We start from the raw sequence: 13,630 nt of genomic DNA, 5'->3' as shown, positions 1-13,630 counted from the left end.
AGGTGACAGCTGGGCTTTGGCAAGACCTGCCATCCCTTTTCAGATCACTGAGATAGAGCATATAGGGATCGACACACACACACACACACACACACACACACACACACACACAGACGCACAACAGCAGACACCAGCAGCCATTTCTCCTTCTCTCCCTCCATATCTTTCCATCTGTCTGCCAGGCTCCCTCTCTTCTCTGCTCCCTCCATCTCCTCACGGCCCTCCCTTATTCCAGTTATCAGATAGTGGAGACTGACACATCTGTGTTCCACCAGGGATTGTGGAGCTTACAGCGCAGCAGACGTACAATAGCTGATGATCGTATATATCATGGCAACCACTGCAATCTGTGTTTAGATTAGGTTCTTTGAAAGCTGTCGTTTCTATTTGTATTTACTGTAAGCCAGCTTTTTTTCCTCACTCGGTCATTTCTTACCACCCAGTGCTGTCTTATGTCATTTGACCTTTACCTGTGAAAGCAACAGTGTTGTGGCATCAGCTCAGTATCTTTAATGCAACATATTTGGTCAAAATGGACTGAAAGGGTACATTGAGTATTTATTCAATTTGGCCCCTATTTTTGTGTTTAAGTAACTAATGGGAAGAGCCACTTTTGAAATTGGTCCAGTATTAAGAGAAACAGGCTGCACTGTAACCATGCAGGTCATGTTTACACTGTCACTTTACATCCATTAAAAGTGCTTGTTTTTACCACTGACATGTTCAGATTATTATTCTGACATTATGGAAAGGATCCCCACAGAGAACCCAAACCTTTTTGTTCAAGAACAACATTTCTTTTTTTATTTAACTAGAAACTGCGCCAAAATTACTATCAAGAAACCCACCAGACAACAACAATCACCAACTCTGGTTTGGTGGAAATAAACCTTTGATTTTCCCAGTAAGATGTGAGAATATGCTGGTTCTATAAACGCTAAAATCACAGTTTATTTAAATGGAGTCCGGTGGGTTTTACAGTAGTGATTTAAGGGTTGTTTCCAGTTGTGCAAAAATGATCTCACTCTTATGTGATAAAGTCTATGTCTGTGTGGATCCTTCTCTTTATGTTGTTGGACACTTAGAATAATAATCTGCGCTTTTCAGTGGCAAAAAAAGGTACTTATTACTTATTACTGCCTTTTCGCTCAATACTGGCCTAATTTCAAAAATTGTTGTCCGCATAAGTCACAAAGGCACAAAACCCTGGGAAAACAGGGATCAGGTCAAAAAATAACAAACTTATTCTTTCAGACTGGAATCTGAATTTTCAGAATTTATTTTACCATATAAAATTGGTCCAGACATTCAGACAACTACACAGCTAAATTTTACCTTAAAATTTAAATAAAATGCTTCAACATAATCTTTCAAAACAGATATATCATCAGGTTGCACACATATATTCTCTTATTTGTAGTACACAGACAAAAAAAAAAAAACAGAGACAAATTTAATCTTTCTAATTATGGACTGTAAATAAGAAGACTGAAAGTCTGTTTTCTTAAAAAGAGATTAAAGTGGAGATATAACAGATTTTTGTAGACGCTGTTTCCCAGTATCTGCATTTTTCACTGTGGGTCTTGCATAGTTTCTTACATAACTTAATTAGCCTAAAGGTTTTAGATGAAGCATTGCAAACATTCTTTCTGTTATGCAGTTTGTCGGCCATTCTGAAAACTTTAAATTGTTTTTCTCAGTTTCGCTGTTCCTGTAGTTGCTGCTCTCTGTAGAGCTTTACTGTTATATGGTAATTTTCAAGTATCCATTCCAAGTTTCAACATAATGATTTGCTGTAAGTAATTTACCATAATTCTTTTAAACTGCAAAACATTTTATCAGTCTCTCATAGTTCACGTGGTGTCCCTCCTCAGCTGAACAGAAGGTGAATTGAGCTGGCTAACGGGGACAAGATGTCTCAGCTCCTCACTCAACACATAACTCTGCACTCACTTCCACAGGGACGACGAGCATGCCCTGATCCTGCAGTACTGTCAGACGCTGGGAGGGGAGGGCTCCCCCTGCAGTCAACCCCAGAGTCCTGCTCAGATCCTGCAGGCCGTGGAGAGGGAGGAACGAGGCGAGCTGGAGCGGATCATAGCCCGTCTGGAGGAGGAACAGAGGTAAGGCATTGGAAATGAGAATTTAGTGTGCAGAGAGGTTTGTTAAGTACCAAAACATTGGAAAATATCACTTCTGTTTGGACAGCCTCCTCAAAATTAGCCGTTCAATAAGAAGATCAATAAGAGTTATTATCAAAAGTTTGAAGTGACTATTTCATGGAAGATGAATTTTCCAAAAAAAATCAGTGTTTATCGTTCTCTTTTCTTTGTCGCTCTGATGTTTGCTCACAGCCTCGTGGTGTCATTTGAGTCCATGTGCTCATTGTCACACTCCAGTACCCAATACATAAACATCCACACACTTCCAGTAACCCCCAATGTGTCTCGCACGCCAACTCCTTCCCCGGTTTGATTAGTAAATGGAGATGGCATCGAGACAGAGTCAATCTACGATCCATTGTTGTAGTGGCGCTTTTGCACAGCCAGTGGCTCGACTGGAGTGATTTAACACTGATTACACACACACACACACACACACACACACACACACACACACACACACACACACACACACACACACACAAACACACACACACACACATATACACAGGCACTCCAGGAGAGCAAGGAGGACAGAGCAAGCTTTACTGCCAGGCTCATAAATGCCAACTTAAGTAAAGCACAGTAGCTTATGGTTCTGCACTGAGAGAGAAAGGGGGTGATGAGGGGGTGAAGCAAGAGATTTGGTGGGGGGTCCTTTATGTTTTTCTATCCACTTCAAACAGGATTTCTATGAGAAAGCAGAGGTAAACACGACTGTGGTGTTTTTGTTTGGCCCCCCACTGCGGGAGTTCAGGAAGGAGCTTTTTAATGTTCTGTTTGAGAGTCTTTCAGTGATGATAATAATAATATTTAACCACATTTGGTAGTTTATTATTTAATCATAGGAAGTATCACACAAGAGAGAAGCCTTGCAGAGCTCACAGTTGCAGCATAACAAAAAGTAGATATTTATAAATCATGACAAAGATATGTAATAATGTCATTAAAGCTGGGCTCTGCAGAACATAAGTCCTCTGATCTATTTATGCAAAACTCCCAGGAATACAACACTGTCAAGTTAATGGTTACACATGACTACAAGTCTAAGTATTAAAAAGCCATGTAAAATATTAAAAACATTTAAGAACAACATTGAATGTGACAATAAAACAAGAAAATGATATAAATTTAAGGCTGGGCAAAATATTTATATCTTGATATGAGACAAGAAATCGTCTTAGATTTTGGATATCGTGACATCATAACTGTTGGGTTCTCCTGTTTTTAAAGGCTACATTACAGTGAAGTGATGTAACTCTCTCAAACTACCAGACTGTTCAACCTGTTCTATTGTTTGCCTTTATCCACTCAGTCATGGTATCCACATCACTGATTATTTATTAAAATCTCACTCATTGTGTAAATATTTTGTCAAGGCACAAATAGTAAACTGTACTAATCAACCAAATCAAATTAAAATCTATCAAATATAACAATATTGTCAAAATATAGATATTGAGATTTTTGGCCCAAAATATCACGCTATTTGATTTTCTCCATATTTCCCAGCCTTTAATAAGATATGGTCATGCACTTATGTACTTATATAAAGCCATATTGTGCAAATGCATATTCATAGACATTAGGTTACAGAATTATTATAATTTTTAAAGCACTTTCCCTGAGTAATTCCCTTGTTTGTTTGTTTTTTAACTTTCCTTTTTGCTTTAAAAAAATAACTTAAATAATAGATATTAAATATTTATATTTATTTATGTATTATTCTTTCATTTTTGCTTATTTTCAGGTAATATTTTTATACTTTTTCCAAATTACTTTCCATGTTTTTTGAAAGAAATTTTGTTCAGGTTCCCAAGGGGTAATATGTGAAATATTAAAGAGCTTACAGGGCCCATTTTTCTATGTTATTTGACAATCTAAGCACATGTTGCTGATAGTACTTACTCATTTTCACTTAAGTGAAATGTTAATTGCAGGACTTTTACTTGTAATGGAATGTTTTTGCATTGTGGTATCGCCACTTATGTAAATAATCTGAATACTCCTTAATAATACTTCTTGGTGTGACAGACAGATGTTTTGTCTCCAACCTTTCTTTCCCAGGAGCCTGCAGAGGGAGTATGAGCAGCTAAAGGAGCAGCATGGCCAGCGAGGGGCCCCTGCTGGAAGCTCCTGGGAGTCAGAGGGCTCTTTTTCTCATCCTGATGAGGCCGATCTGCTAGCTGAAGCCAAGCTGCTACGACAACACAAAGGCCGGCTGGAGGCCCGCATGCACATTCTGGAGGAACACAACAAACAGCTGGAGTCTCAGCTCCACCGCCTCCGACAGTTACTGCACCAGGTGACAGAACGCTTCCGCCAATTTATTGGGCAGCTTTATCCCGAGAAGCCACAGGTTATGGCTGAGAGGAGACAGAGATAGATATTCATAGACTCATACATTACAAAAATAGTCCCCATAAAAAAGGGAATCTGGGTTGTTTCTTGTTGTTTGGGAGTTTTTCCTGACAACACTAAAGAGGACTTGTTTGAAATGGATTCAAACTGCAGCTGTGAAGAGGCCATTTGCAGAAAGAATGGCTGTTGTTTTGGTGCTTAGCAGACAGAAAACAACATCGATGTTGTAAGTTGTCTACTAATGGAGAAGGACTTGAAACCTGAAGTATCTTAATCACAATTACCTGATATAGTTAGATGCATTTCAGCTTTAAAAAGTTCGGCACGTGAGCTTTAAAAGCAACATGAGGCATTTTTCCCAATACACAGGAATACAGATTTGTGTTTGTAGCAGAGTTTGCATTAGTCTTGAGTAAATCAAATCATTTCTTCTAGAAGAATTGTGAATTTTAAAGCATTTAAGTTGCAAAACGTTGTCCTTTTTTAGTTCATTAGTTTTGTTGTTGGGGAGCAGCAGGGCAGCAATCACTGCTCACACACACCAGCTGGCAGGGCTGTTTCAGTGCAACTCGTAAAATACAAAATCTCATTTAAAAAATGCAATGCTGACACAAAATGCCTCCAATAAATTAAAGGACTCTTAAAGTCATTCACAATCATCAACATAAATACATACTTTTGTACCTATTAACCCCCACATAGACATCCACACGTGTGTACGTAACATGCTAACCCATTCAGTTTTGTTTTTAGTTTGTTGTGCGTTTGAATAACAAAAGCTGTTAGTCAACGCTCAGATTAGATCCTAATCACGTCATTACCATTCCATCCAGCAGTCCAGCATCCGTCTCCAGCCTCTCTATCAATAACTTCCAGATTTGTTTATGCCAGGCCTAATTGCTCACTGAGGTTGGATTGTTTTGTGCCAAGTGAGAAATGCACAACCCTCAAGCCAAACAAACAGCAATCCCGACAAATCAGACTGAGCAAACACAGGAGCAGGTATTGGCTCTCTGGTAGCGGTGGCAGCACAATAATAACTCACAACAAATATGGCCCAAGGAAGGCAGCTGATGTGACTCGGCAGATTTTTAATGGAAGAAGATTAACACTTTGACAGAAAAAGTGGGTTTTGTGCAGCCATCCTTCACTGTATTCAACGTTTTCCTCCATTTTTAGACAGGAGATTTAGAAATACTCCTTTATATGTAAAAAAAAAAAAAAAAGAATCATGAAAAGTGAAAGAACTCATTAAGCAGCAGGATTGCCCCTGTCAGTATTATATAATCTTGTATTATATGCTTGGATGATTACTGACATATTAACATTTAAAGGAGCTGTATGTGACATTTGTTCTCACCTGCTGGGAATACCCCGTTTGTTTAGGCGAGGGATGACACCTGGCTGTAACGTGCATTTGGTCGCACACAACTAAGTCTTTTGTAGTTCCTTGAATTTGTCTGACAATTTCATCTTCAGCCCTTACCGACAAAAGTTCTTAAATCTTGTCTCTCCAGTTCTACTTTTTTGTTGCCGTCTTTGTGTAAATGACCCTTCCTCCTCATCCGCGAATGTTTGTTTTCCTCTGGTTTTACGTGAGCTGCATGATAGAAACTTTATTAACTCTCCCACTTACTCGCAGTCAATTCTGACCTGCTCTATTCACACATGGGTTCATTTGCACAGATTTTTTACCAGGAAGCAGCAGGGTAAAGTCTGTTTAACGTCTGATCAAAATAATTCAGACATTTGCATTCTCACATACAGCTCCTCCAGGTAATGTCCCAACAATTTCAGGTCTCCAGTGCAGCTGTGGAACAGGCTAGAGCTAATCGTGTTAACCTGGAACGAGCCTTCACAATGACGCTGTCCTGATATCAGTGATAACTGCTGTATGAGTGCAGTGCAGAGTGGCAGACATGCACATGCGCTCGGACCGTCAACTACATCAAACTACAGACACATGTGACTTCATTCTCTGATCAGGACACCGTTACTCCGATCCATACCTGCATTTCATAGTTTTATAGCTGGTCGATGTTAAACTGATTTAACTGCTCCAAATATTGTTGAGTAGATTTATTTGTAAGAATTGTATCATAATTTATATAAATCATAGGTTCTTCATCTGAAAAGTAACCTGTAGCTATAACTTTCAAAAATATGTAGTGGAGAAAAAAACTTTAGGTGCTGCTAACTACTTTGGCCGATGTGAAGACGCAGATGGCTCTGTCTAGTGCCGGTGTTTGGTTTATATGTTCTGGGAAAACATGGCGGTGCAACATAGCCATCTCCATAGCCGACCTGCTTCCTATGCAGATATGCAAAGCTCATTCCAAGGTATCAAAAATGCAATGATTCTTATTTTAAGGTTATTATAAACTAAAGAAAACAACTTTTTATTACATTCCATTTCTGCCAAAATATCTCCCTAAATCCCACATACTGGACCTTTGACACTTTACTGTATACACTCCATACTGACTAGCATGTGTGCATGCAGTGCAGTTAGTAAGAAATGTGTTAGTTTCTGTCTACAAGGCACTCTTTTCCTGCGAGCGGTGAGTTTAGCTTGAGCATTTTTCTGCACTCATGTCATTACCTTATGTGTGTTCATCTTATTCGTGATGAGAAGGGATTCTGATGCTGATTCCGAAAGACCAAACACGCAAACACTGATCACTCACACAGCTACCTGCATACAAACGCCCCCACGCTAAATAAGAGCTTCTGTTTTCTGACATTTAAGTCCCCGGGGTCCTGATGATATGTCAACATGTCTTTCCATCAAACGCAGCATTACTGCCACACTGCAGAATAATAAACCCAGCCAGCCCGATGGCACGCACTAAATTCTCACTCCTGAAGGCTGACCAAAGCCCTGACCCTAGCTATTCTAAGACAAGCCTCGAGACAGTGGCTGTGCTCTGGAGACGCTTCCAACATGTTAGCCTTTACTAGCGCCAGGGGCATCAGGAGATGAAGGAGAATAAGAGGAAAAAGAAGGGTGACGAGGGAGGGGAGGGAGGCAAAATTGATTCGGTTTCTTGCAGTTGAAAAGCTGAAGGGAATGTGGGAGTCTGCCGTAAATGTCACCAGACATCAAGTGTTCGCTTGTGTGCAACAGAGCAACGGAGCGTGTTTTCACCAATTGATCAACTGTCCACAGGACTTCAGTTACACAATCCTAATCTGTAAGTGATCGATTGAGAAGCTGTTTTGTTATGGGTTTTATTTTTTTTGGCTTTTTACTTTCCTTGAGTTTTCTTTTTGTTGATTTGACAAATTGCTTTTATCAGACTTTTCTTATCAGCCATGACTTCATTTTATTCATATAGAATGAAAAAATGGGATTACATGTTACAACTTCATCTGTGAATCCTGTTAAAAGCCTAAACTCCGCCCTTTTTCTGAAAAGGTCTTTTCATTGGCTGTGTTTACATGCACACTAATATTCCACTATTATTCCAATATACGTCTTGTTAGTGTCTGTTCGTTTTTCTGAAGCAATAATGAAGAATTACATCATTTCAAACCTCCAAGGGTTCGACTTCAAAAATCCGAATTTTAGAAAATGCTTGATTTCTATTTTACTACACGTGTAGCTGCGACAGAGTGTAATGCGTTGTCTTCTTTAAACTGTTTCCTGTAGTGTAGCCAATCAGAGTGCTCGATCCAAAAAGATGACAAAGGCTTGATTGATTTTCTAGGTTTTTTTTTTAAGAAAAGGTGTTTAAACAGAGCATCATACGGGATTTTCACAGCTGTTTGAGACACACAGCCTCCTGTCTGTTTATGGTCGGCTCTGTGCATCGTCATGGATATGTTGTACACAATCCTACTCGCCAACAGTTTGCAAGGCTGCAACCTGCATATGCATGTCCAAAAGAGAAGCCTTTATTTCTGGTCAGAAGCCAAAAACTTTTAAACATTTTAAAAAAACATAGATATTAACAGATTTTTGGATATGTGCAAATATTGTAGCACTGACCTTTTCAAGAAGGTGGTTGAATGAATGAAAGAGAGAGGCTGTGTTCATACAGTCAAACAAATCCAGCACTGGTAGGAAACTGTAAAAAAAAAAAAAGGAAAATCTCATTTTGACCAAGCGGCAACCTCTGTGACTGAAAAATAAATGAATTACAACTTGAGGCTGATCCCTAAAGCAAGTCAATCTCAATAAACTCCCTTTTTTAAATGCCCAAAGTACAGGAGAAATAAACATTTTATAGCCTGGAAGAAAAAACAGTTTTGATCTCTGGAGCTTATTTATGAAAACTGAAATTTTTTTTTATAACTCATCCATTTACATTTTCTGAAGGCCCAAAAATTTGCGTATTTAGGGCGGGGCCCCTTGAGTGACAAGCTAAGTGCGAGGCATCATCACAGTCTGGAATCAGATCAACCCCCCACTCCTCCGCAGCGCTAGCCTCTTACTTAAATGTGGTCACTTTTGACTCCAAAAAAATAAGATAACAATGGCCAAAATGCAGAACTTCACAATGGCAGTCCACAAACCCACGCCTGACCTAACAGTAGCTATGACAGTTCTTTTTACTGTCTGTGATTTTGACACAAGGATGCAAAATGACTCTAGCCATTCAACCTCTCTATATTATGATATTATGATGTTATTAAACAACATTTTTGGGCGCGCTTAGCGAAGTATGCACGTCTGCATGCAAAGTGGAATAAGGTCCAAAACCAGACTATGTTGTGCGTGTGTTCATTGATATTCAGGACATCTTGGAGCATGAGTTGTTTTCCTTAGTCACAGCAGATAGCAGTATGAACCAAAAGAACGATGAGGCAATCTGTCATAGACAAGGCGCTGTCCAATATATAGTAAATATATACATTGCTGGATTATTGCAGGTCTTCCTCTGCAGCACCTGTGGCTGATGCATTAATGTCAGTCACATCCGCCTCAGAAAGGTAGAAAGACAAATACATGTCTTCTCCCTCAGAGAAGAAACTTTTGTATAATTGGTTTAGATGTAGACACTGTGTGTATAATGTATTATTGTGGATACAGGGATATCTGTTAGAAATTGTGGCTGGGTGCTGTGACTTTCATTTTAATCGTGCATGTTGGCAGTCTAGGAATTTCTACAGTTTCACTCATTTAAATAATTCTGTAACTAGCTAGAAAACTAAAAATCTAACTATTCAAATGTCTATTGAGGTCTTTGAATGTGATGCATGTTAAACTGAAGTCAAGACATTGGCAGAGACGTGTTTGTGAGAAATGTTTTTGTACACACAACAACAGCCTCATTGTGCCGCCCTCTGGTACTCCCTTGTCTCCGCCTGGCGCTGTGAAGCACGGCTAATTTTGAAGTTGTCAAGCGGATGCCAAGCGGAATAATTACGTTATAAGAGTTTTCTTTTTTTCTTTCTTTCTTCCCTATGTGTGTCTGTATTTTTCTCTCAGCCGGAGATGGACTCAAGGGTAAATGGAGTGTCTTCTCCCATTGTACAAGATCGAGGGCCACTTACTGAAAACTCAGGTGAGACACTCGAGCTCAAAAAGACTTGTACACGTCGACACAAACACTCACACAACCATTGATCTTGAAATATGAAGACCTGTCCTTGGAATTCAATCACCATGGCAGCATTTAGCAGGTACACTCAATGTTTTCTGACACACTGTTTCTCTGCAAACAGAAACGTGTTGCTCTCTGTGGTGTGGTACCGTATTAAAGTGACTGTGGTAACTGAAATTCAATTTGTGTGTGTGTGTGTGTGTGTGTGTGTGTGTGTGTGTGTGTGTGTGTGTGTGTGTGTGTGTGTGTGCGTGCGTGCGTGCGTGTTCAGATGAGCTGCTGGACTCCCACCACAGCAGCTCTGACCTGGCAGATGTAATGGAGCAGATTAACAACTCCTTCCCTGCATGCAGTCGTAAGTTTCCTCCTCCTCTTCACTCCCACCGTGTCTCTCCAGCCTCTGAAGGCAGATTTGTGTTTCGCCACAAGGACGCTGGTCAGCAGAAAAATAGTGCATGTCACTCCATTTAACTCTTCATTCATCCCTCACAGGGGAAGTTCATGTGCAGCGTTCCAGATTTTTGAATTGGTCAAGTTTGTACCTTCCTTGTACAGTAATGCATTTAAAAAAAAAAAAATGTTTAAAAAAATTATTTAAAAAAAAAATTTAAAAATCACTATTTTTCTCAACCTCACAATTTCCTAAAATCCAAGATGACACCCTCAAATCATTTGTTTATTCTTCTAGCAGTGTAAAACCCAAAGATATTCAGTTTAATGTCGTACATGAAAAAGAGAAGCAGCAAATTCTAAAATTCAAAAATCTGGAGGTAGAGAATATTTTTGCTTGAAACATGACAAAGATGGTTGATTAGTTATTGAAATAGCTGCCAATTAACTTCCTGCCAATTGTTTGCTTAACGAGTTGAACATTGCAGCTCCCAAAAAGAGAGCTGTTTTAAGCTTCAATCTTCACTGCTTATATTTTATATCATTAAAACATTATCAAACTAGAGTCCGTAGATGTGTTTGTAATAACATGCAGTCACTACATGTGTGGATGTACAACTTGAAGATCTTAGTGTGTGCACATTTCATTCAAATCAGGCAGTAGGTCTTTTATGAGGCTCACCATGCCAAGAAAGCGTAGTAGTCACGCACATCCGGAAACTGTTTTGAGGTTGGACCAAAAAAAAAGATAGCAATAAACAAAATGAAGAAAGGTCTGCACACTGTAGCTCCCTTTAGTTCAATTTATTAGCACATCCACTAGTGACTTAAATTGCTCTTAAGGGAGCTACTAAGTGTGGACATTTCTTGATGTTGTTCACCATGTCAAGGCTGTTTGATGCAGAAACAATAAATGAAATAGAAACATGGAACTGAGGCAGTTGAGAAACGGTGGCACTTTTCTGATACAATCAACTTAATCTACAATTTTTACTAAACTCCTCCTCCACTTTCTAGTTGTCTCCTTGACGTCCTCTTGCTACTTTTGTTGATCCCTCCGTCTTCTCTGTCCTCTTTCACCTCCTCTCACTCTGCTGCTCTACATCTGACTTTTTTTATTCCTCATACTGTCATTCCGCTTTGTTTGTGTGCGTGTGTGTGTGCGAGCTGTCGGTTGTCACATATAAATGATAGCAGCAGGACCAGCTGTCATCTTATCTGTAGTCATGAATTCAAAACATCTTGTCCTATATTTCAATGAGGAGTGATAGATTTGAGTTTGCTTTTTCAAAAAGTGTAATCACGATGTGTGCAGGTACACCTGCGTTGCCACTTTGAGGATTCGATAATGATTAAGTGCTTTCTCAGACACATAGATTTTAAACACAGCCTTGAGGATTTTGTGGCGTTTTTTTTTATTATCATTTAATTTTGGTATTTGATATGATCGGAGAAAACCTTAGACACTCATTACTCTTTATAGCAGAATTTGAAAGAATATCTACCTCCGAGAATGTTAATCAAATAGCAAAATAAATGTGTCGAATATCAAGTTAGAGCTCACTGACTTCAAATTGCATTCGAATTTTTAGAGTCAAAACTCCTATGAGGGCTTTAGTTAAAAATCCATTCTAATCTGGCAGACGCTGCGGCGTTATTAGCATTTGGTTCCTGCACAGCTCCGAGGCACCGGGACTGAAGAGCACATTGCTGAGTGTGTGCATGAATATGTGGGAGGCTGATAATTTAGTGTAGACTTATAAAAACACCGATGAACTGGGGAGTTCAAGCGTTAAACTACTCTGTTGTCTCTTTGTCTCCCACAGCCTCAAGCCTCTCCTCAAGACCACAGGTAAGACAAGGTCCCTCCACACTTGCAGATACACAACATCGTTAGAAATCACCTGTTTCTCAGCTTTATGGAAGCTACTTTTTGCCTCGTTGTGTGTGTTTACACGGGTCACTTTTTGAGTAATTGGCAAAGGTGGGAGAGCTCTGAGCAGAGCTGCATTTCAGAGGTAATAACAGCTGCTGCCACAAAGGTAGTCCCCTCCACGTAGCCTTCACTTGCCTCAGCCTTGCACATTTGAAGGCCTGTGAGAAATAGGCGGCTAATGGATCTCTCCCGAGCGCCATTAGCTGCTCCTCTCATTCCCCCAGTGTGAGGCCAAGGTGCATTTTGGGACAGAGGCATTGTGGAAGCCACTGACCTCTTCCCACTGTAATTTTTTACCCTGCTCTGGAGCTTCTTAGCTCACACCGTTCTTTCCTTTCTCTCTGTGTATTTTTAAACTGCTCTGCTTGTTTCCTCACACGCAGCTGATGCCAGTTAAAGTGCTGATTTGCTGTATGAATCAATTCGTGGCAGCTGTTGCAAAACATACAATTTAGCTTTAATTTCTACTCTCCTCTTCGATGAGCACTTAAAAGGGATAGTTTTGATCCTTTGCAGAAGGGTTGTTTGAGATACGTATGTATAGTCAGTGTTATTATCTACCGTTTATAGCTGTCGGCACAACCCCAATTTAAAGAGGCAGGCAGGAGTACCAACACGGAGGATAGCAAATGTACCGCTGTGAAAGGGACAGCAACAAAATGTGTTAAAGCCACCATCAGTGTAGCCGCTCAAATACGTGGGGCACGGCCTCGACATGTCTCGTGTTACGCTGAGTCTGTCACTGCAGCGAGTGGATGCTACCAGCTTCACTGTGTGTGTGTTGAGTTTTGCCAAATGATAATACAGTTGGTTATGCAGCATCTGGAAGAGTTAAGGCTATCTTTTACCTGTTGGAGGGCCGCACATCTGTGTTCAGTTTAGCAGCTTCAGATGATTATAATGGTAGCCGTCTGCTGCTGGAATGCCATGGCTGGCGTGTCGTGCCTTTGTCACTTGTATTTTGGCAATGTATTTAAAATATTTTGAGCACTTGACTTGACATCGGTGTCAGGAAGCCCTTTCCAAACTGAAACTGAAGTTGTTGTATCACTCTCTACAAAGCCAGACTCCACAGAGAAAAACAGGGATTCAATATCACTGAACGCATGAGCTGCTAATTCACCGCTGTCTCGATCAATTATTTTGTTTGTGTTATTGTTTAACTTTGACTCTTCAAAGGTTTAGTTCAGATTAAAAAAAAAGTCACACAATAACACAAACAAACTAACTGA

General features: G+C 39.9%; 1 protein-coding gene across 6 annotated transcripts in view; it reads left to right on the top strand.

Moving 5' to 3' along the window:
- The window catches only part of utrn (utrophin), a 238,861-nt gene that overhangs the window by 223,007 nt on the left and 2,224 nt on the right, over window positions 1-13,630 (top strand). For 5 of the 6 annotated variants that reach the window (XM_042503021.2, XM_088089085.1, XM_042503022.2 and 2 more), the window contains 5 exons: window positions 1,962-2,123; window positions 4,230-4,467; window positions 9,958-10,033; window positions 10,344-10,427; window positions 12,289-12,314. In XM_042503021.2, the coding sequence (XP_042358955.2) occupies window positions 1,962-2,123; window positions 4,230-4,467; window positions 9,958-10,033; window positions 10,344-10,427; window positions 12,289-12,314 (586 nt within the window). The remainder of the gene's footprint in view (window positions 1-1,961; window positions 2,124-4,229; window positions 4,468-9,957; window positions 10,034-10,343; window positions 10,428-12,288; window positions 12,315-13,630) is intronic. The other variant, XM_042503024.2, reaches the window with a different exon arrangement.

The sequence above is a fragment of the Plectropomus leopardus genome, chromosome 16, assembly GCF_026936395.1.
Source record: "Plectropomus leopardus strain MGB_pleo_1.0 chromosome 16, ASM2693639v1, whole genome shotgun sequence".
Classification (NCBI taxonomy): Eukaryota; Metazoa; Chordata; class Actinopteri; order Perciformes; family Serranidae; genus Plectropomus; species Plectropomus leopardus.
This window is presented reverse-complemented; position numbering and strand designations above follow the sequence as displayed.